The following is a 24,710-nucleotide window of genomic DNA, read 5'->3' on the forward strand; positions in this document are numbered from 1 at the left end:
AGAAATAGTAATGCAGAAACATTCTGGGAGTTATTCTTTTATTATACGGCACAGTCTATATTAATAATCAAATCTACATGTTTATATCAACCACAATAAATAAAAAGAAGTCTTTAATTTTAACTTGAACTTAATATTTTGTACGAAAATGTTGGGAAACAATACTAAAAATTGTGTTTATAATTTTAGAAGGTGGGATTGCGCAGTGCCTTTGCTGGCCCTGTCTGTCCCTAAGAATTTCAGATTACGGTAGTTGGAGAGAGGTCGCAAGTCTCCGTCTAGCAGCTGAGCGATCTCTCGCAGTCCAATTGCCAGGATAACCCTGACACCAACCTTCTCATCATGTCGGCACATGACCAAATGCGCGCTATGTTGGACCAATTAATGGGAACAGCCAGAAATGGTGAGAATCTTGCTGAATACTCTCTTGTGTTTTTGTTCGCAGGCAAATTAGGGTAGTGTTAGTCTACGGTAGGGAAAACGCCGCCGCTCTCTCTCTTGCCTTCGACAATGGCGATCGACGAAGATGGGATATTTGCATTCAATGCCTCTAGGAGATTATCTGTTGCGTATATCAGTCAGTTGATATGCGCACAAACGTCAGGTGTTATTTTCAATTCGATTTCCAGAGCTAACTGTCAACACTTGCCAGATTACTACTAGGCTGATGTTTCGAATGACCACCTAGGCTATCCCGATTGTTCTCATGGCTACTAGCTAGGCTACTTATGGTTAGGAAAGTTACTAGGAAACCTTTCACTACAACATTATCTACAGGAGACAGATGAGTAGCCTAGACCTAGACTACAGCTATATTGACAAGTTAATCTTTGTTGTTAATGAAGAGAAATGGCTTGTCTAAACGAACTCGTCTAGGGTCAAGTTTCTTGTACCACAGGATAGGGCTTACCTATAGTTGTGTTTGAAAACAAAACGGGAAAATAGCTAATTTAGCCAGCCTTATAGTAAGTAGGCGGTAATTTTGGGAAGATTCCAGCCAGCCAATTTTGCATGAAAAACTTTTTTTTTTTTCTCCCCCTCTTATATTCTACCTAGTACTGCCACCTTACATAGGTAGCCCAACAATAATGGGGGTCTCCATGTGGGAAGTGGGTGGGTAGGTGGGGAAAACAGAAACCTAGATGTGTGGAAGATAATAGCTAGTAGGCTAACAAGCAGAACACAACAAAATAACAAGAAAACTAACAGAAAAAAAGTGGTTTTTCATACAGAAGTAAATAGAATGACAGGGCACTACCTAAAAGAACTTGAAAATACCAACCTAACTTAACCTAGGGGAGTTTACGGATTACAGTTTTGCTGTATTACTATCTATGGGTGGGGGTGGGCGGTATTGTCTTACCTTGTAAGTCCGAGTCGGATGTTTCAGGATGTTGGGTAGGAAATGACACCACTGAGTGACCCTAAAAATACCAACCTAACATAACCCATGGTTGGTTACTGGTTGCAATTTTGCTGTACTATTAGGCATAGAGGGTGGGGGCTGGGCAGAATTGTCTTACCTTATAAGTTGGATGTTTCAGGATGTGGGGTAGGAAACAACAGAGCACTAAAAGACTATAAAAAGACCAACCTTCCATAATTTTGGGTGTTTCCTGGTTACAATTTTGCCGTATTAGCTATGGAGGGTGGGCTGTATTGTCTTGCCTTATCAGTGTCTATTCACACTAGTATATCAGCAAGTAATAGACATCAACCTGACTGTATCCTGCATATAATTCACACTGCACTGTAAGCTCTCCAGCATTTAGGGTTGTAGTCTAGTGACTGTAGTCCAGTTCTTCATACCAGCAGCGTCTTAAGCAAGTTTGATATGTTTAAGAATTTTGGTGTTAAGTGACTTTTTGAAGAGAAAGAGGAAAACAGAAGAGGGAAAGCAAAACACTTGCTTATTGGGTGCTTAAATATCTGAAGAAAAGGAGAAGTGAAAGAGAATACTTTACACTATATAGTATAAAGAATTAATGGAGGATGAACACAAGTTTCATCGGTATTTCAGAATGTCCAGAAATCAATCTCAGTTATCGCATATCTTGAGCTTGAAAAGTAGTGGAGAATGCATTTGGCAGAAAAATTTATTTGTTCCGATGCCATATACTTACCCTGAACTACTTTATTAGGAGGATCCTGGATGTCAATCTGGTACCAACCAGAAAAAAACTGGTTATTCCCTCCTGACCCCCATCCAGGTATGCCCCAGGGTCGAAGATCACGACCTCTGACCTGCAGTCCTTTCCTGGTTGCTGTAGCGTTCACACGCTTCAGCTTATCGTCCGTTACCGGTCCGTATCCCTTTGTGTTTCCCTGTGTGTGGGTGTTGACCGCACGTGTGTTGGTGTTGGTTTTAAGTTGGAGGCTTCTTTTCTACGGCGTTGCCCTGGTCCTGAGGGCAGGGCTCGTGGGGCTTTTTCCCTCTCCTGTGAAGATTGACCTCCGCACTTTTTTAACTCTTTCATATCCGCTTAGTTTTGAGCGCGGTGTCCCTAGATATCCGAGGTGTCTGGGAGCACTCGACAGTGTGAAAAAATTATTATTTTGAAAATTCAGCAAAAATATAAATTTTATGCTAACAACGTTCATTTTGCTGTCCTTTTTTTCTAAATGTTAGTATTTTATGGTGGAATAGTCAGAATAAGAGTCCCAGCCCTCTAAATACGAAAAAATGAGAGTTATTTAACAAAAAAAAAACAAATCTTTATTTTTTTATATTTTCGTTCCTAACCCAAAAACTATGAAAGTCAGGCAAATTAATTATTGTTCCGACTAAGTACAAACCGTCGGTTGTCTAACAAAAGGATATCTGCGGGAACGCGCCGCCGCTACCGCATACAAAGAGTTCAAACTTGAATCACTGTACCTGGGTCTGGGGTAACTGCGCGGGGTGAGCCCGGGCCAGCTTGGGTAGGTCATTGTGATACCATTCTTTTCGCGGTAGCCGTCGTGTCAACACCTACTCCTTCCGCCTTGACCCGACTTGAGATAAACAACGCATGACCGCCGACTGTAGTCATCATTCTTTATCGTGATATATCTTTGACATCCTGTGCTTGAGTGCTTCCCCAGTGCCCTTTTCCTATCCATTTATTTATCCTTTAGTATTACCTAGCATCCTAACTTCCCTGTAAGTATGGAAGGCGGATCTATGGTGGGTTTTTCGGGGAGGATTTGTGTGTGTGTTTCCGATGGCATGCGTTGCGGTACATCTTTGCCTTCGCCAACCTCGGATCCTCATCTGTGGTGTATTGCATGTAGGGGTTTTGAATGTTCCCCTGATACATCGTGTTCAACCTGTGCGCAGTGGAATAATGATCAGTGGAGGCTCTATTATGAGGCGCATAAGAGTTTTTTCAGTGACGCTAGTGTTGATGCCGATAAGCCTAGGCCTAGGCCGACTACTGTGGGGCCTAAGGTCGTGTGTGAGGAGGATAGTGCCCAATTGGAGAACACTAGGCCTAGTAATCCTTCCTCCTTATTAACTGGGGACCCAGTTAGTGAGCCTAGTGTCCTTCCCAAGAGACTTAGGCTAAAGAAACCTTCGTCGTCGGGGGCTAGGGAAGCAGGTAAGAGGAAAGCTGCCGCCTTAGGGGCTGGGAACCATGTTCCTGCCTCGAAGCGTAACAAGAAGGGGTCTTCAACCGAGAGCATGTTCCCGCCTAGCCTAAAGGCCGAACTATCTAGGTATGACCGTAGCAGTACCGAGACACAGCCGGGTGCCAAGGTAACCCCCTGTTCCTCTCGGGCACAATCAGTCCAGCCCCAGGAGGGATCCAGTGACGGACCTGATGCCTCACCCTCTCATCCTGAGGACAGTGCTAAGGAGCCCGGAACGGGACCCAACTCGCAGGAGCCGGAGGCCCCCTCCCCTCCAGAAGTTGCGGCAACCCGACTCAAGAAGCCAGCCAGCCACAACGCTCGTAGGAGGAGCATCAACGGAGACCTTTCGATGCCGCAAGGCCAAGGTCGCGCTGAGAGACCAGTGCCAGCATTGGTGCCCGAGAAAGCTAGGCCTAGGCTTGAGCCTAGTACCTCCGCACCACCTCCATCAGTTAGCCTAGGTACAGTGGGGGACCAGGTCCTCACTCCCGCACTGGACATTGCGAACCTGGTCAAACAGGCGGTGGAGGACTACTTAAGCTCCAGAAAGGAGGTTTCCCAGCAAATGGAGAAGAAGAACACCAGTCTAGAGGAGTCTGCCAGAAAGATGGAAGAAGCCAGGAAGAAGTTCCTATTGGAGAAGAAGTCAGAGGAACTGTTTCCAGATTTGGGTGACAGTTCTGCTCTGATTCCGAGCCCGATTCCTGCTCTGAGGGGGAGCCCGATTCTGACCCCGATTCAGACGGCAGTCAGACTAGCTCACCTGCGGAACCCGAGCCCTTATCATTCAACCAGATTCTGTCGATGATTAGAAGCGCCAATGGCCTAGCGGAAACTGAGGAGCTAAACCAGGAGTTTCAGTCAGAGGTGCATAAGGTGCTCAACCTGAAGAATTCGCAGCCCCCCTTGGTCAGCCTCCCCTGGAGCAACCAGGTTAGGCTAGCCATGGCTAGAGCGTCCAGAGAAGCCACGACTTCACCAACTAGGGTATCAGAGAAACAGAGGTGGCTTCCTATCCCTGCTCAGGGGGCCAGCAGGTATTATAGGCCAACAGGTGACAAACTAAGGGAGTCTGCATATTCCAGGGACCTTGCAGATCTCTTAGATGTCAGTCTGGACGCCCTACAGAAAAAGCACCTCTTGCTCTCTCCCTCAGAAACCGAAGGACTCATTCGTGCTCTAGCTCTGGCCCTCGCTACGAATTCGTGGATGGAACGTTTACTGGTGGCACTTCCGCAGTTCTTACCCGAGCTCCAGCCTCAGCAGCAGCAGAACTTGTCTTCGTTCATGCAGTGTAGGATCAAGACTCTCTCACACCAAGCAGACAATTTAGCAGTCCTGAGGGCTAATATGGAGGTGAAAAGGAGAGAGAATGCCTTCAAGGAGGCCAAATCGCCAGTGGTGAGAGACCTCCTCCCGGACTTACGGAAAAACCCGCTGTTCCAGAAAGAACTTATTCCAGCGGAAGAAGTTCGCAAGGCAGCGGAGAAGAAGGAGCGATCTCTCCAATCTAGGGCTCTCTCCAATTCCGCAATCCTGGGCCATAGACCACGGCCAGCACCACAAATTAGCCAACAAGTAAGAGAAGCGCAGAGACCGGCTTTTCCTGTGCGTAGGCGAGAGGAGAAGAAACCTTACTCTGTGTCGAAGGACAAGTTCCATAGGGAGAAGACTCGGCCCTTTCCATCAAAGGAGCGGAAGCAGAAAGGCAACAGAAGAGAGGGAGGTCCCCGCAAGAAGTTCTAGGCCAGATCCTGCCCGTCAGCGGAAGGTAGGGGGTTGCTTGGCTGCCAATTGGCAAGTGTGGCAGCAAGCAGGAGCGGAAGATTGGACCCTGCAGGTTATCAAGTCAGGCTACCGTCTTCCCTTCCAGTCTACACCCACTCTATCCCCTACCCCCATCCAAGTCCCTTCCTATCGACCAGACTCGGACCGCGGACGGGCCCTGGAGGAGGAAATATCCAAGCTACTTCAGAAAGGGGCGTTGGAAGAGGTTCAGGATCCAGGTCCAGGGTTCTACTCCAGACTCTTCCTGGTAGAAAAGGCAACAGGGGGTTGGAGGCCAGTCATAGACCTTTCACCCCTCAACAAGTTCCTTTCTCTGACAAAGTTTCGGATGGAAACGGCAGACTCCGTCCGAGCTTGTGTCAGGGAGGGAGACTTCATGGCCTCAATAGACCTTCAAGATGCCTACTTCCAAGTCCCTGTTCACCTCTCCTCCAGAAAATTCCTCAGGATTGTCAGCAAGGGAAAGACTCTGCAGTTCACCTGCCTGTGCTTCGGCCTCGCCACAGCCCCACAGGTGTTCACCAGGGTCTTCAAGATAGTGTCAGTATGGGCACACGCAAGAGGCATCCGTCTCCTCCGCTACCTGGACGATTGGCTCATCTTAGCCGAGACGGCTGCGCAGTGTGCGGATCACCTTCAGCTAGTTTTGTCATCCGTTCAGGAACGGGGTGTGGTGGGTGAATGTCGACAAGTCGGATTTCACTCCCAGACAAAGGATGGTGTACCTCGGAATGACACTAGATTCATCCCTCATGAAGGCCTTCCCCTCGGAGAACAGGGTCTCCGGCCTAGTAACTCAAGTGCGGAGAGCTTTGGGGCCCAGCCCTCCCACTGCCAAACTCTGCCAGTCCATCTTAGGACACATGGCCTCAATAGAGAGACTAGTGCCTCACAGCAGAAGGCGTATGAGGCCGCTTCAGTGGCTGTTCAAGAAACAATGGTCTCCTCAGGAAGGGACCCCAACCCCAACAGCAAAATTCTTCTCTCCCAGAAGTAAGGAAGTCCCTGGAGTGGTGGATGGTTCCTTCCCACCTCCAAGGGGCATCCTCTCTCAGTCCAAGAACCCCAGAGATTCTTCTCTTCACGGATGCATCAAAAGAAGGGTGGGGGGCGCACCTGACGGAGGAAGAAGTGAGCGGCCTGTGGTCGGAAGAAGAGAGAGCAGCTCACATCAATGTCTTGGAATTGAAGGCAGTCTTCCTCTCCCTTCAGCACTTCCTGTCTCAACTCCAAGGGAAAACGGTGGGCCTAATGTCAGACAACTCCACAGTGGTGGCATATCTAAACAAGATATATTCCAGGCAAGAAAAATGTTTGGGCGGACCATCTGAGCAGGAGGGGACAGATAATCAACACAGAATGGTCCCTCCATCAAGAAGTAGCAGATGGCCTGATAAAGAGGTGGGGCTCTCCTTCGATAGACCTCTTTGCCACCGCATGGAACAGAGAACTGCCAGTGTTCTTCTCCCCACTCCCAGACCCGCAGGCAGCGGGAGAGGATGCCCTCCTGCAAGATTGGAAGAACCTGGACGCTTACGCCTTCCCGCCTTTCCCCCTCCTCCAGAAGATCCTTCAGAAGATTCGCTACTCACAGAACCTACGAGTAACCTTAGTAGCTCATTGGTGGCCGGAAGCCCCCTGGTTCCCAGAAGTGCTGGATCTCCAGTTAGAGGACCCGGTAAGCCTACCAGACAGAGTAGATCTCCTCGCCCAACCCAACAACGGATGCCTACACCCAAATCCGTCAGCCCTCCGCTTACACGGGTTCAGACTGTCATCAAAATCCTCCGTGGTAGAGGTATTCCAGGCAGTTAGCTGAGGCCATGGCCAATCCTGTGAAACCATCCTCAGGCAGATTGTACCAGGGAAAGTGGCGACTGTTTCAAGATTGGTGTCAAGATAAAGGCATTGCCCCAGACGAGGCCCCCACCATCCCTCAACTAGCGAGTTTTTTTCCACCAACCTCAGGAAGGATAAACGACTATCCATATCGGCAGTGGAGGGTTATAGAGCGGCTTTAAATCAAGTGTTCGCGTTGAAAGGCATGGACCTCGCTGCATCTCCAGAAATTTTGTTGCTCTTCAAGCACTTTAGGAAGACCTGTCCCCCGAGAGAGCTACGGACTCCCCACTGGGATGTGGCCTTAGTCCTGGAATCCTTGAGAGGTCCTCCCTATGAGCCCTTACATTCAGCTTCCTTGAAGAACCTCACCTTGAAGACCCTTTTCCTCCTTCGCCCTGGCATCTTCGAAGAGGGTCAGCGAACTACACGCGCTGTCCTACGAAGTGTCACACACCAGGTGTTGGAGGGAGATGGGGTTCTCGTTTGTCCCTGGCTTTGTAGCCAAGACTCAGACCCATCCAAGCCAGAGGAGATTGTTTTCCTCTTTTACCAGCCATTCCTTCCTTGGGGGTAATTTACTGCTTTGACAAAGAGGAACTGATTCTATGCCCGGTCAGAGCCATGAAAGCCTACCTCAAGAGGGCTAGACAGTTCAGACAGGCTATCAAACGGCTGTTCGTGGCCACGGGCAAGCATCCGAAAGAGGTGGCTATGAATACCATCTTCCTTCGGATCAGACAAATTATAAGAAAAGGGCCTAAGGTCCTCCCCCCCCGGAAAAACAAGGAACAGTACCAATGCCAAAAAGGTGGAGGGACTCACTGAAGTTTACGGGGCATAGGCTCCTCTATGCTCTTCAGGAAGAACCTCTCAGTGGGTCAGGTATTGAGAGCAGGCACCTGGAGAGTCAAACCACCATTCACCTCTATCCTACGAGAAGTTACATTCAAATCTTTAGAGGTGTTCTCTCTCGGCCCCATTGTCGCAGCCCAAGAGATCCTCTAGGCATTGGTCACCCGCACTGCGTACCTCAATTTGGAAATACACACACACACACTCCCAGCAATTCCCGCCTAAGTCTGGCCGAATGTAAGGGGTATGAGTGAGTTTCCTGGTAGTATCCTACGTATGACTGTACTGTTCATGACACGATTTGGCCACTACTGACTTACCTGGAGAGTAGAATGATGGCTAAGAATCCTTCAGGAACAGCTCTCTGAGTGAGTATTAGTACCATAGGTTAGGACAACAGCCGGAGCCCCTTGGGTTCTCCCCTATTGAATCATTACCGTGTAAAGTGTGATGAGGAGTAGGGGGTCCTGGGGTTAGCATCAGGGTTCGGTAAAGTTATTGGCTGCTCTCAAGAGGTTGCAGGTCAGGTCACTCACCTTCCCATCCTCAGTTCGAGTCTCCTTTTGTTAGACAACCGACGGTTTGTACTTAGTCGGAACAATAGTAATTTTGTCGAAAAATTATATTTTCCTATATACAAACCTAGGTTGTCTAACGGATTAATGGCCCTCCTCATCCACCCCTCATTTAGTTATGGCCCCCCTTTTGAAGAGTGTGTCTGTTTAGACTAAGTATTCTAACGGCTCAAAGAATGGTATCACAATGACCTACCCAAGCTGGCCCGGGCTCACCCCGCGCAGTTACCCCAGACCCAGGTACAGCGATTCAAGTTTGAACTCTTTGTATGCGGTAGCGGCGGCGCATTCCCGCGGATATCCTTTTGTTAGACAACCTAGGTTTGTATATAGGAAAAAATAATTTTTCGACAAAATTACTTTTTTTTATGAGAAAGCTAATAAAATTCACTAAATATTGTCATATAAATGAATGGAAAACGAATAAGTCCAGCCGGTGAAAAAATTGATAGAAAAGAGGATAAGAAACATAGCACTCTGCCCGGCGCATAGTGAGAATTATCGCTAGAAATTTTTACGTTCCGCTACGTCAGTTGGATAGATAGGGTATAGAGTATTTTTACGTACTATTACGTCAGTTGGACATGAAAGGGTTAACTGGTGTTGGGGCCGCCCTTTTACGTCATGGGATCTTGCATCGATAAGGAGGAAGAGAAAGCCTCGATCCCCCTCCAAGAAGTACTCTTGGAAGTTCTGAGGAGTAGAAGTACGGGCTGGGGGCCAGGAGGCCCTTCACCATCCCTGGTTCCGCTTCAGGACTCCCCAGCGGAGTTTCGGATTCTTTCCCCAGTCCCTTCCCAGCGAGGGGGCCTAGGTGAGTTGTTGCCGGGCTCCCTTCAATGGCGGGGCGTGAGGAGTCCCACTGAGGTGTGTCCTGCCGTAGAGTGTCCCACTCTTGAGAGGAGCGCTCCGCTCGTCCAGCCAAGGCTTCCGTCAAGAGTTTTTCTACGAGTCATCGGAGCCCCCCTGATCACATCCCTGGGGGGGATTGATGCCCCTTGGAGACAGAGGGAGCTGACAGGTCCCTCAATGGGCCAGACCCGGTCCTGGACTGGCGCCCCTCACACTCCGTTCATACTTCCCCATGGAAGTGCTTCGGTGGAGGGAGGGGTTATGTCTGTTGGGGGGGGGGGGGGGGTGGGGGGGGGGTTGCAACCGCAGCACGGACTGCTTCCCCCCTCCAATGATGCCCTCGCAGTCGACCCCCTCCCCAGGTGGACTTGGTTCCCTTAGATGAAGTTCCCCATAAGAGGGGGTTACAAGGCATAGAGGCGACAGCCTACATGGAGTCGGGCGGGTTCAGCCCCCACCCCGCCTCACGCAATGCTCCGCTCTCCCCCTCACAGCCCACCAAAGAGGTTTGGGTAGGTGCGGTAGCCACTGTGATGGGACATGCTGTCTTGGTCAACCCCACTCCCCGGACTTATGGTCTGCGCAGTGTTCGCCCGTGCTCGTGGTTCCCATGACGGTCCCACGAGAGGGGTGCGCCGCTGCCCCATCGACCTCATCCTCTGTTGGAGTCCCCTCATAATAATGGGTACAGGGCAGAGAAGAGGAGTCATGCTCAGTGGAGTTGCCATGTTAACAATACACTGCAGTGACATGACCGTACCTGCAAACTATTGTCACAGAGAAATCCTGCTGCCATTTAAAGGTGATGGTCCGTGCTGGTTCGGTATAGTGTGAATGCTACAATGTAAATTGCATTGAAGAATATTTTGCTGGTCTGCTATGGTACGGTTACTTGCAGGTAAATTTACATAAAATGTGAATAAACCATTAGTTTGTGTCAGATGTTGCACACCATGCTTTTTAGTTTTTGGCTTTTGAATTTGGTGTGACATTGCCAATAATGGCGATCAGAGCGTACAGTACAAAGCCTTGGAACACTTAGGTTACTTTACTTCCTTTGGATGCACACTGTGGTTTCTTAAAAATTGCAGAGCTTTTGAATTATTGTGAAAAAAACTATTAATTGCCTCGTATTCAGTCACATTACAACTTTTGCAAATGCCAGCTATGACTAAACTAAATTTGGATTTGAATGAGTGCATTTTCCAGCAAGGCCACAGATTTCAATTTGAATTTGATCTGCATTTTTCAATAACTTCAATGAAAAAAGGAAAGAAAACTACTGAGTAAAAGAAATCTGAATTCTGATTGGCCAATTCGAAGTGAAACTCAAATAGAATGCATGCGCAAATAGGTTGCTGTCTTAAAACACATCCGCTGTAACCTGCCAAAAACCAGTAGCCAATAGTAATGCATTGGAGGACCTTGATCAGTGGGTGGAGTTGCTGTGCATGTGGGCAAAAATTGTTACAGTGTGCAATGGCAAGAGAGTCAAGTAGGGTGGAAACAGACATGCAAATGTAACGAGCTATCCATTGTGACTTGGTGAACATATATTTTTTATGTTCACCGAGTCGTTACGTTTGCATGTCTATTTCCACCCTACTAAGAGAAACTTCATGCCTTACCATAATTTGACTCATTTTTTTCTCTTTTAATTAAGCTTTTGTGAAGGTTACGTATTGAGAAGAAATTTTTTGTTTTGATGTGTTTTACCAATGAAAAATTAGAATTATAATTGTGAAAGGTGGCTGGAGTCTTCCAAAAAGTAACCTAATAGGCTCCCATTGTTCTACCAAATTTGCATTCAGCACCATGTATTTTGCTACCTAGGCCTGTTTTATTTTCCAATAGCTAGTGTAGCCTTGAGATTATACTGCAGACTTGAAGTGTGTACATAGCATATTCTTAGCTTAAGGTGTGCTTGGGCCATAACAGTTTTGTTTGTACAGTAGCCTACAGGCTCATTGTAGATATTTTTAAGCACCATACCTATACATAGGCCACTCAGTTCTCTAAAATGACAAGATTTTTGGGCAGTTATAAAAACAGAAAAGCTCTGCACAGATATTTATTAATTAAATTTGGATCGTTCGTAGATAGCTTAGTTAATCCCAAAGGTTTTAACCTGATATGTATCCACCTTGGCAGTGTGTTTAGTACAAACCCATTGGAGATTACTGTAAGAACATAAAAGATTAAATATCATATAGTGATGCCCAAGAAATAGTAGTCGTAGATAATAACTTCCCAAAACCCTTGGAAGTCACAATGCAAGAATGATCCTAAATTATGACTGAACAGTGTAGAAAAGGTGTATATGTATGTTGCACTATGGGGGAGATAATATGAAAGATGTACACAGAAAAGCCTTGCAGGATGCCACATTTAGTATCAGCCCCTTGGTAATTACTGTAAAAACATTAATGCCAATAAATTTTTCAAACTTTTGGTTAATTTCGTAAGGTATATCATCTGTACTGTATCATAAGCTATAGGCACTTTTCTTTATTGCTTAGTCAAAAAATTTCATTAATAAACAAAATCTTCATGAGCTCTTCCATAAAATTACTGATTTTTGGTGTAGCCTTTTGACCTAGTGTATGCTGTTAAGGAATGAATTTAACGGAAAAGTATGTGTAATAACCTAGGCTAGTTTATCATCACCATCATCGACAATTATTATTTGAGATCCTTTAGGCCTTAATTTGGTGGTATTATCTAGGCAGTTTTACAGTTTGGAATTTGGTTATCAGTAAGGAGAATGTATATATTGATTTAAATTTTTACTTTGTTATTGCTTCTGTCTTTGTAAATTCAGCATGTATTTCTGGTAAACTCTTAATATTTTACCTGAAGAGGATTAAGTTTTTTACCTGTTTTGGTAAATCTAAGTTTTTCTTTTAATTTTGTAGAATTTGCCATTGATTTTTGGTGGATATACTCCGTTAGATGATGTATCTTACCTGAAACCATATTTAGGGCATCATAGGCTGAATCATGACAGCCAAATTCAGGAATGTATGCTATCCTAATACTGTACTATACCCTTTTCCTTTATGTGATTTCCACTGTAAAATTACCATGTAGGGTAGGTTAGCCTAGTTAGTGAAGTATTGCAAGGATTTAAAAGGCATTAGACTTGGCTAGTTTATTGATTCTGATCTGAACCTGCCATGTTAAGTGCCATATATTTTATCCTTTTATCAAAGGTTAAAGGGTCGTGTCGTATCTGCCAGGTAAAGCCTGACACGAGGTTTGGTTAGGCTTTATTCCTACTAGTAGAATTTTACCATTTTCTCCATGTTATGGAAGGCCTTATTCAGCCTATTTGCGATTAACAATTTATATTCATTCTCATCATCGTCCAGTTGTGTTTTTCAGACCCTTATTTGGTCTGCATAGTAGACTGGAACATTTTCAGTATAATTCTGTGTATAGAGGTCTCGTAGTTTTCCTATACAGTATACACTATTTGTTCTTTCTATTACACAAACATTTGTCTTATATATGGATATGTATACCTTTAATGAAAGATATATCTGTTCCTAGAAGTTTGGTAATAAGGGAATTAAGGGCAGCAGGTGAGTGACGGAGTGGATGACCCACCCACTTACATATTAAAGCGTCACTTTTTTTCCCCAGTTGTCTGGCTATGCTGACTTTCTGGAAGACTTGCATCATGGATGTTGTTAAAACTTTCCATAAGGAATTTTTTTATTTTGATTGGTTGAGACTGGGCATCTTACTTGTTCTAGTTTTGGCTGTACTACATAGTAAGGTGATGGGGCTTGATAATTCTCCAAGGAAAAGTGGTCATCATGGTCAGCACAGATATTATGTGATTTTGTGCTAAGTTCTTGTCACCTGTGACTACTGAATCTTCATTCTTTTTGTACTGCTTGCATATGCAAGAATGTATTCTATCTTTCAACTAAGACAAGTGAGTTTCTTGGTCACCCTACCCATTGGGAAAGTATGAGGAGTAATTGAGACATTTTCACCTTTTCTTTGCAATGTGCATGCCTCGATCCCCACTGCTTCTGCTGTGATGGTGTCTACCCGTTCTCCCGTTGCTCAACAAAGAAGGTGCATGCTAACCAATCACCAATTAAAGGGCATTCCTTGGCTGGTGCTGCAGCTGATATATTGTTGGTTCTATCTTCAGTCTCAGCTTCTGCTTATGCTGTAGTTACAGTGAGGCATCCCCTATGAATTGCACTGCTATATAGGCACTGTGGCCATCTCTGGGAAGTTTAACTTCCTGGGTCATTTGGCTTTCATCAAAGATTCCATTGCTTTGGAATCGGCCTCCCCTTTCAAGACAGAGTACACTGCACTCTCAATACATTTCTGCTGTCGTGCTATAGTTGCTCTGGCATCTCCTGTTTTTATCCCTTAAGGCATATTAACTTGATTTAGCCATCTGGGAGACATGGGAGAGGACTGAGACTCGATCTATCTAGCAGTCAACCAAGTATAGGCAGTCCCTGGATATCGGTGGACTGTTAATGGCGATCCGGTCTTATGGTGCTTGTCTAGCGCCGGCTAAGTTTCAGTTATCGGTGCCGTAAGATGCCGATTCTCTCTCTCTCTCTCTCTCTCTCTCTCTCTCTCTCTCTCTCTCTCTCTCTCTCTCTCTCTCTCTCTCAAACACATCTCTTCTCTGTTAATCACTTTATCTATTCTTTTTTATCAAAACCTATTTCAACAGTAGAAAAAATCAATTATCAAATGCCAAAAGTTAGTCAAAAGAAGTTAACCTAGAAAAAAATTTCTTACTTCATGTTCAGCAATGACGGATTTCAAGTTATCGACTGCTGCCAAAATGGAAGTTGCTCTTTCCTTCATCTTTAACATAAGGGCAAGCTTTTTAGTTTCGAGAAAATAGGTTTCCTCTTTGACTTCTAGGCAGATGCATACGATGTGGATGATCAGAATACACTTCTCAGATCTGAATAATATGTATGGCGATGATGATGATACCGATCATTCATAAACACTGCAATATGTCACAAATGCGCGAGGATGAGCCTTGGGGTAATAATAATTTTTTTCCTCCAAGCATTTCCCACACGCCTTCTCTCAGATACCTTTGAACCCTGCCCCTCCAACCTGAAATACTTAAGAAGACAATAGATTTGATACGTTTTGCGGTGCGTAACTTGCAAACTTTGAACGGCTTCCCAGGTACAGAAAATCTAGTTTTTGAGAAGTAGCGACCGCATATAAGGGAAATTGCACAATTCGAACACGGATAATTCGGGACCAGACTATATATATATATATATATATATATATATATATATATATATATATATTATATATATATATATATATATATATATATATATATATATATCTCACACACACACACACACACACACACACACACACACACACACACACACACACACACACACACACGGTTGTACATCGTACTTTGAACTTAATCCGTTCCAGAAGGCTGTTCGAAGTATGATTTGTTCAAAATAGAAAAATGTGGAAAGGGGGAATATAAACAAATATCCCCCTAAAAAATAAAGTGAATTGGAATAATTTGTTCCAGCCAACTCGAAAGTCCCCCTTTTCACATTTTTTCTATTATTAATGTGTTTAAAAGTTAAATTAACAGTGTTAGATAATGAAACAGTGCGTTATATGAAGTAAAATCGTCTAAATTTAATTTTTTATATGTACAATTTACGAACTGTTTGGTAAAAATGGTGCCGGCCGGCTGGGGGATGGAGGGAGGAGAGACAGGAACCCTTTGAGCAAACTGAATTGGTTGCAATGTGCAAAGGTTGATAACAAAATCAATTTTATTCACATATAAGGTACAAAAACAATCAAAGGAATCAATTGTGTGTGTGTCCGATTGTGTCAGAGAGAGAGAGAGAGAGCAATCAGCGTTTTTACACTTGGATCTTAGTGCACGAAAGAGATTAATTATGCCACAATACATCAACTTGCTGTTGGCAAACAGCAGACTTTTAAACCATGAGGATTTTGCACACAAATAAGTCAATAATACAAGAAAATTAAAGAGATATAACTTTTCACAAGGAAACCATTTCAACAAACAATCAAAGGCATGTAGAAGCTGAAAGCGGCGCCAGTTTGTTTATCACAGAGCTGAGTTACTTTTACAGTAGTAAGATATCATAACAAGCATTTGTCACTAGATTGGTATTTTACCGCAACAAAAATAAAAGTGATTTGGGCAAATCGAGTGTAAGTGAAAGAAATGGGTGAATAATCATCCCAGATCAGCTGATTAGTCAGTAGGTAGCAGAGCCGTTCTCTCTCTCTCTCTCTCTCTCTCTCTCTCTCTCTCTCTCTCTCTCTCTCTCTCTCTCTCTCTCAGCGCACCAAACACTGACTTGAGCCAGCTTTTTTTTCTCTTTACTGTATTACATTTGTTTTCATGTTTTATCATTGTTAAATTTATTGTGAAATAACATTTTATTTTTCATGTGAATTGGTACTGCTTTTACGTACTTATTATAGTAAAGATTTTACTATCTCTTCACTCCTCAACAATGCCACGACGCACAATAACTTATAATCTCTCATTCATTATTCCTCAAAAATATAAATGCTCCCTCCCTCTACCTCAGGTTAGCTGTGTATCACTGCAATTACGAATGATTTTGTTAACCATTTGTGCTAAATTTTATTGTGAAAAGCTTTGTTCTTTCATTCACTATTTTGTTAATATTATTCAACTAGACCGTCTCACTCGATACACTGAACACTGGCTCAATTAAGACTTATTTTTCTTTTCCTTTTTCTGCATTGCATTTATTGTTTTCATATTTTATCATTATGTTAAATTTATTGTGAAATAACACTTTATTTTTTATGTGAATTGATACTGCTTTTACGTACATATTATAGTAAAGATTTTACTCTCCTCACTCCTTAACAATACCACGATGCATGGTAACTTAAAATCATTCATTCATTATTCCTCAAAAATATAAATGCGCCCTCTCTATACCTCAAGTTAGCTGTGTATCACCACATTGACGAATGATTTTGTTAATCATTTATGCTAAATTTTATTGGGAAAAGCTTTGTTCTTTCATTCACTATTTTGTTAATATTGTTTAACTAGATTGTCTCACTCAGTGCACAGAACATTGGCTCAATTAAGACTGTTTTTTTTGTATTCCATTTGATTGTTTTCATATTTTATCATTATATTTAATCCATTGGGAAATTCCCTTTTTATGTGAATTGTTATTGCTTTTACATACATACAGTAATATTTTAACTCTTCTTCTCTCCAATATAATATATATATATATATATACGTATATATAATATACGTATATATATATATATATATATATATATATATATATATATATATATATATATATATATATATATACATACATCATACATACATACATACATACATACATACATACATACATACAGTGAGCCCCCCATATTTGCGTTCTCCGGATTCGCGGACTCTCACATTCGCGGATTTCTCTCGGGAACATTTCCCCCGCATTATTCGCAGAAAATTCGCGCATTCGCGGTATTTTTCTATGAGAAATATCCACAAATTCCTGGGTTTTTTTATCAATTTCATCATAAAATGTACATTTTGTGATAAAACTATTAAAAACACCAATTATGAACATTTTTAGTTGTTTTTCTTGAGTTTTAACTAACAAAATAGGCTGTTTTTAGCGTTTTTATAGGAGTTCCAAACATTCGCGGGTTCTAACTATTCACGGGGGGTCTGGTACGCATCCCCCTCGAATACGGGGGGGACCACTGTATAAACACACACACTCACACACAGTGGACCCCCCGTATTCGTGTTCTCCACATTCGTGGACTCACACATTCGCGGATTTCTCTCGGGAACGTTTCCCCGCATTATTCGCAGAAAATTCATGCATTTGCTGTATTTTTCTATGAGAAATATCCACAAATTCCTGGTTTTTTTTTATAAATTTCATCATAAAATGTACTTTTTGTGATAAAACTATTAAAAAAACCAAATATGAAAATTTTTAGTGGTTTTTCTTGAGTTTTAACTAACAAAAAAGGGTGTTTTCAGCATTTTTATAGGAATTCCATATATATACAGGCGGTCCCCGGGTTACGACGTTCCGAGGTTACGACGCTTTCTTAAATATTAATTGTAAAAATCCGCCCTGGGTTACGACGCTTGTTCCGAGGTTACGACGCGACGCTTCCGACGCTCCGAGTTTACAAACGCTTTTAAAAACACAAACTATGATAAGAATCCCTTTATAGTTTTAGCACAGTTTCTCTCTCTCTCTCTCTCTCTCTCTCTGTATTTTCTGATGAAATAATCACTAATTAGTGTATTTTGATGTTTATTTTCATGACTAAATACATTTCATAGAAATAAAATTAATCAGACTGCGATCATGAAACCAACAAATACATATGTATTTTTTAGAATTCTTCTTCTGTTTTAATATTACATTACAATGTTTCATTATAGCTGTCAGTAACTCGGTATCTCCATAAAAATAATAATTCTCTCTCTCTCTCTCTCTCTCTCTCTCTCTCTCTCTCTCTCTCTCTCTCTCTCTCTCTCTCTCTCTCTACTACAAAGATGTATGTTTTTTTGTATGATAAGAAATGATTTTACTATTTTCAAATATTAATATTAATTTAATAACAGCAATAATATCAATTCAATAAAGAAAATACCATAGTGAATTAGTAAGATTTTAGCTTATATTTAAAAAATTATGGAAGAATGAAGGAAATCCCAGTCTCTCTGTAACCTTTTCCTCGGATGCAGGTACTAAAAAACTGTCAGATATATCAAGTTCTGTGACAGCCCGAGGGGAAGAGTTGGGGGAAGAGCTGCAGTGTTGCAATGACGTGGTCCTGAAATTTTTCCCCCCTCTCTCTCTCTCTCTCTCTCTCTCTCTCTCTCTCTCTCTCTCTCTCTCCCTCTCTCTCTCTCTCTCTCTCTCTCTCTCTCTCTCATTTACTGAGACTCGAGATTTTTTATGTACTTGTACTATTTGTTTTTAATACTTTCAAATAATAATAATAATAATAATAATAATAACTGTAATTACAAAATTCATATGTGATAGTATTTTAAAGAAATACAATACGTACAAATCTATCCATGTCACTTTTAATTAAGGTTAACTCTCTCTCTCTCTCTCTTCGTCTCTCTCTCTCTCTCTTCTCTCTTCTCTCTCTCTCTCTCTCTCGTCTCTCTCTCTCTCTTTTGCCACACAAGATAATAATGTGTCATTGTGGTAACTCAATCCCTCTCTTTCGCTGGAAGCGTTATAAGTATTTTTTGAGAGAACAGAGAGAGATAAACACACTCTCTCTCTCTCTCTCTCTCGTTTTTACCGAGATGAAAGAATTTTTATGGTACTAGTATGTAAAAATGTTTATTGATAATTTCAGTTATTTAATAATAATAATAATAATAAAACTTTAATTACAAAATCATAATGGTCGTATTTTAAAGAGATGAAAATTACCTTTCCATTTCACTTGTAAGGATAATTCCTCTTTCTTACTGAGATGAGAGAATTTTTATGGTAGATGCATGTGTTTATTATATTTTCAAATAATAATAATAATAATAATAATAGAAGTAGTAATAATACGATAACTAATTTCAAAAGAAAATTCTTCCCTTTGTCTTTTTCTGTATCAATTTCCCTAACTCAACTCGAGTGACAACTCGGAGCTTAATGCCATACAATGGGCAACGAATTTAATGGTTTGTCATGCCACTTACCTGACAGATATATATATATCTGGATTTTCTGACGTCCGACAGAATTTTCAAAACTCGCGGCACACTGCAGTGGGGGCCAGTGGTAGTACCCATTTCCCGCCGCTGGGAGGCGGATATCGAACCATTCCCCCATTTTCTATTCATATTTTTTTCTGTCGCCGGTCGGTAAACATCTGTTTACAGACCTCTGCTCAGGATTTTTTTGAAAATTGACTCGCTTTTAAGTATCTGATTGATTTTTTTGGTATTGAATTGGATTGTTGAATGGCATGCGCGATAGTGGACCGTTTTTTTGATTTTGGATTGACTTTTCTCTATAAGATATGTCTGGATCAAGTGTTGTGAGTTTCAGAGTGTGTGTGAGGGCTGATTGTAAGGTGAGGCTACCGAAAGCATCGGTAGACCCCCACACAGTATGTATGAGTTGTAGGGGGCTTAATTGTTTGATTGATCATCGGTGTAATGAATGTGAGAAATTGACTGATGATGAATGGAGAGTATATGAGTCCTATCGCCTTAAATTGGAGCGCGATAGGATCAGGAGGTCTTCCTCAAGGAGTGGTTCTTCCAAAGGTAAGACTACTTCTCCTGTTACTAACACCTGTAGTGTTTACAACCCCTAAACCTGTGTTGCCTTCGGGCTCTGATTCTGTGTGGGGAGAAGCGAATGCTCTCTCTATGATTTTGGAGTCTCTTCGACTCATTGAGCAAAGTGAAAGCCTTAGAAACTGGCTCGGTGCAAGTGTGTGATCGTGCCCCCCAGTGTTGTGGGGAGGGGGCGTCAGATCGGCCCCATAATGCCTCTAGGCCTAGACCTCTATCAGACTCCCAATACCCAGGAGGAGGTATGTCGAAAGCCGCAAGAGGGTTACGGGGGCTTCCCACCGATCTGGCGTCCCTTCGGCAGACCATGTAGCAAAGACCCAGGCTGCCAAGGACCGTGCACGATCACGCGTCCTGAAAGAGTGCTTCTCGTCCTCCGAAGCGTCCTCCCCCCCCGCGCAAGGGGTGGAGCGCTCGGAGAGACTCTCGTCCGTTAAAGAGGACGTTTCTTGCGGAGGACGCTTCACGTCCTCTTTCGCCGCTTTCGTCGGAAGACGCTTATGATGTCTTTCCGCCTCAGAAGAGAGGTAGGATTTCCTCCGATGAGGACGCTAGGTTGCGTGCACAGGCGCGTATACCTGAGAAACAGGTAGCTGTACCTGTGAGAAGGAAGGAGGCGTCCCCCACCTGCCCTCGTCTTCTACAGGATCAGTCCTGCTTCCTCTGCTCATTCTTCCCCGACGAAGAACATTCTTTTGTCCCTTCAGGACCAGCTATCCTCGCTTATGGCTCAGAGGACTCGCCCAGCAGCAGTCGAGCCTAAGCGAAGGAAGGCGACCTTAGACTGCCTGTCAAGAGGACTAAGCAGTCTCCTTCGCCTTCTCCGACTTCTTCGTCTCGTTCGCCGATCGCTTCTCTGCGGCGATTCGCCGATCTCGTTCGTCCGCTAGAAGGACGTTACGTCAGGACGCTTTTGAGGAGGACGCTCTGTACGAGGACGTTCGGCAGGACGTTGGGCAAGACGCTCGTCAGGACGCTTGTCAAGACGCTCGTCAGGACGCTTGGCAAGACGCTAAGCCAGGACGTTCGTCAGGACGCTTGGCAGGACGCTAGGCAAGACGTTCGTCAGGACGCTCGCCAGGTCGCTAGACAGGACGCTCACCAGGACGCTAGACAGGACGCTTGGCAGGAAGCTCGCCAGGACGTTCAGACCTCCTTTCAAGATGTTTTTGGGGATTCTGATCAAGAAGTCTTTCCCCCAGACGCTAGTTTACGTGCACAGGCACGTATACCAGCGAAGAAATGTAAGGACGCTTCTCGAGCAGGTGAGACTGCTGCGGAAGGCGCTGAGGACGCTCGTCCTCCTCAGGACGCTCTACCGTCAACGAGCAGTAAGCGTCATAAAGAAGACAGCCATATTAAGGCTGCATCTATCAAGGATAGGGGTCCTTTGATAAAGCCAAGACCCGCCATTAGGACGCCTTCTCCTGACAGACGGTCTCCTCTTCCGTTTAGAGAAGAAGGAGAGCTAAGTAATTCTGCCGAAATCGGCTGAAGAGGAACCTGCTACAGCCCCTTCTATCTCGGACTATAAGGTCCTCGTACGACTCTTGCGGTCTTTGTTTGAAGATAAATTTCAGCCCGCAGCTCCCAAGTCTCCTCCTTCGCAGTTTTCCCTCATCTAAAACTGGAAAATCCCGGAGTTTGTAGAGATGAAAACTTCTCTATCAACAAAACGTGCTTTCAAAAAGCTCCAGGACTGGATGATACGAAGGAGAGAGCAAGGTAAGACGACCTTCGCATTACATCCTACTAGACTTAGTGGAAAAGGGGGCATTTGGTATAGAACCAAAGATGAAGTGGGAATTCGTATCCCTTCTTCTGCTCAGGGAGATTTCTCCAGCCTTGTGGATTTGGCAGAGGAGGTCGCTTTTACCCTCTGCCAAGGTAACTTGGACCGCGTCGGAGACTGACCATCATTGAAGGGGTCTGCTCAGACGCTGGAAGTCTTCAACTTCCTTGACTGGTGTTTGGGAGTTCTGGATATGCAAGCGAGAAGCCCAGAATCTCTTAGTCTGGGGGAGCTGTCCAACGTGTTACATGTATGGACCAAAGCCGTCAGGGATGGGTTCGGAGGAGCTCGTATCTCACTTCGGAACAGCTTTACTAAAAAAGAGAGCTTTGCTGTGCATTTCACAGCTCGTTCGGTGACGCCAGCTCAGAAAGCGGATTTGTTGTTTTCGCCTCTTTTTCGAAACCATCTCTTCCCCCAGACTTTGGTTAAAGGACCTGACGAACAGCTTACAAGAGAAGGCTACTCAGGACCTTTTGGCCCAGTCTACTAGACGGTCAGCCGTACCTTCAACCTCTTCGGCTGCAGTTTCGTCCGCCGCCGAAGAAAGTTAAGCCCTTTCGTGGGCTCCCCCCTCGAGAGCAGCTCCTCGAGGGAGAGGGTTTTCACGAGGAAGAGCTTCCTTTAAGCCAAAGCCTTCCAAGTGAAAAGCATGTCCTTCAGACACCAGTCGGAGCCAGACTGAAAGTATTTTGCGGGAGCGTGGAGAGAGAGAGACACGGACTCTTGGTCCCTCAAGATCGTGGGAGCAGGGGTACAAGATCCCCTTTTGGAACTTCCTCCTCTTTCTACGACTCCCAGAGACCTTTCTCCATCCTATCAAGGAGAAAAGAAGAAAGTCTTGTTCGATCTTCTTCAACAGATGATCGACAAAAGAGCGGTGGAACAAGTCGCGGACCTGCAGTCTCCAGGTTTTTACAACAGAATCTTCCTGGTACCAAAGCAGTCGTCAGGTGGCGTCCAGTTCTAGATGTGAGCAGGCTCAATCTTTTCGTGGAAAAGATCAAATTCACGATGGAGACGCCTCATTCTGTTCTGGGAGCTTTGAGACCGGGGCGACTGGATGGTATCCTTAGACTTGCAGGACGCGTACTTCCACATCCCGATCCACCCTCTTTCAAGAAAGTATCTAAGATTTGTCTTGAACAACAAAGTATGGCAGTTCAGAGCTATGTGCTTCGGACTGACCACGGCTCCGATGGTGTTTCACAGTGGTGATGAAGAATGTAGCGAGGTGGCTACACTCTTCGGGAATAAGAGTTTCCCTATACCTCGACGACTGGCTGATCAGATCGTCGTCGAGAGAGAAGTGTCTGAAGGACTTGCAGTTCACTTTAGCCTTAGCGAAGTCCTGGGACTTCTGGTCAACAATCGAAAAGTCGCATCTGACCCCAACACAGTCCATCGTGTATCTGGGGATTCAGATGGATTCAGTGGCTTTTCGAGCGTTTCCGTCCCAGGAACGTCAGCGGCTAGGCTTAGAAAAGATCTCAGCCTTTCTAAGGAAAAGAGACTTGCTCGGCGAGGGAATGGATGAGTCTGCTGGGACCATTTCCTCGCTGGAAAGGTTTGTTTCCTTGGGAAGACTGCACATCAGGCCTCATTCCAATTACTTCTTGGCAGACGAGTGGAAGGCCAAAGACGATCTCAATGCAGTATTGAGAATATCGATTCCTATCAAGAACCATCTAAGATGGTGGTTGGACCCTCAGAAGCTTCAAGAGGGCGTGTCCCTAAGTCTTTTGAGCCCCCGACCTAGTGTTGTTTTTCAGACGCTTCCATCACAGGATGGGGAGCAACACTAGGGGGGAAGGAAGTGTCAGGCTCCTGGAGAGGGGAACAGGTAGCCTGGCATATAAATGTCAAAGAACTGGCAGCAGTCTTTCTGTCCCTGCAGTTCTTCGAGAAGAGTTTGGAAAACAAGATTGTTCAGATAAACTCAGACAATACCCACAGCATCGCTTATTTAAAAAACCAGGGAGGAACACACTCCAGAACGTTGTACTCCCTAGCGAGAGAGATTCTGCTGTGGGCAAAAAGAAAGAAGGTGACTATCCTGACGAGATTCATTGCAGGAGTGCAAAAACGTAAGGGCAGACCTCCTCAGTCGTCGAGACCAAGTCCTTCCGACGGAATGGACCTTGCACGAGGACGTTTGTCGAGACCTGTGGACGCTGTGGGGACGTCCACTGGTCGACTTATTCGCAACGTCAAGGAACAAGAGACTTCCTCTTTACTGCTCCCGGTCCTGGATCCAGAAGCAATCGCGGTAGACGCTTTGCTTTGGAATTGGACGGGGCCTAGACCTATATGCCTTCCCACCATTCCATTCAAGATTTGGGGGAAGTCATGAGGAAGTTTGTGCGGCCTCGGAAGGGACAAGGTTAACCCTGATCGCTCGATGTGGCCAGCGAGAGAATGGTTCACAGAGGTCATGTCTTTCCTTGTAGACTTTCCAAGGACATTGCCCTGGAGGAGAGATCTACTCAAACAGCCTCACTTCGAAAGGTTTCACCAAAACCTCTCCGCTCTGAGTCTGACTGCGTTCAGACTATCGAAAAGTTGGCCAGAGCGAGAGGTTTTTCGAAAGCAGCTGCGAGAGCAATCGCACAGGCGAGACGTGCTTCCACAAGAGCTGTTTACCAGTCGAAGTGGGCTTCCTTCAGGGCATGGTGTAAAAAGGAGGGAGTTTCCTCTTCCTCGACCTCTGTGAACCAGATAGCTGATTTTCTGCTATTTCTCAGAAAGTGCAGAAATTAGCGGTCCCTACCATCAAGGGATACAAAAGCATGTTGTCAGCGGTTTTTAGGCACAGAGGCCTAGACCTGTCTGACAACAAGGATATTCATGACCTTTTGAAGTCTTTCGAGACCTCGAAGGTTCCTCAAATGAGACCTCCATCATGGAATCTGGATGTAGTCCTGAAATTCCTTATGTCGCACACTTTCGAACCGCTTCAGACAGCGTCTCTTCGAAACCTGACAAGGAAGGCTCTTTTTCCTAACTTCTCTTG

General features: G+C 44.4%; 1 protein-coding gene across 2 annotated transcripts in view; it reads left to right on the forward strand.

Moving 5' to 3' along the window:
• Window positions 1-215: 215 nt before the first annotated feature.
• Window positions 216-24,710, forward strand: part of LOC135220619 (putative RNA-binding protein Luc7-like 1) — a 73,311-nt gene continuing 48,816 nt past the window's right edge. Inside the window, exon 1 of one of the 2 annotated variants that reach the window (XM_064257931.1) lies at window positions 216-403. In XM_064257931.1, the coding sequence (XP_064114001.1) occupies window positions 343-403 (61 nt within the window). In that variant the 5' untranslated portion in view covers window positions 216-342. The remainder of the gene's footprint in view (window positions 404-24,710) is intronic. The other variant, XM_064257930.1, reaches the window with a different exon arrangement.

The sequence above is a fragment of the Macrobrachium nipponense genome, chromosome 2, assembly GCF_015104395.2.
Source record: "Macrobrachium nipponense isolate FS-2020 chromosome 2, ASM1510439v2, whole genome shotgun sequence".
NCBI classification, from domain to species: domain Eukaryota; kingdom Metazoa; phylum Arthropoda; class Malacostraca; order Decapoda; family Palaemonidae; genus Macrobrachium; species Macrobrachium nipponense.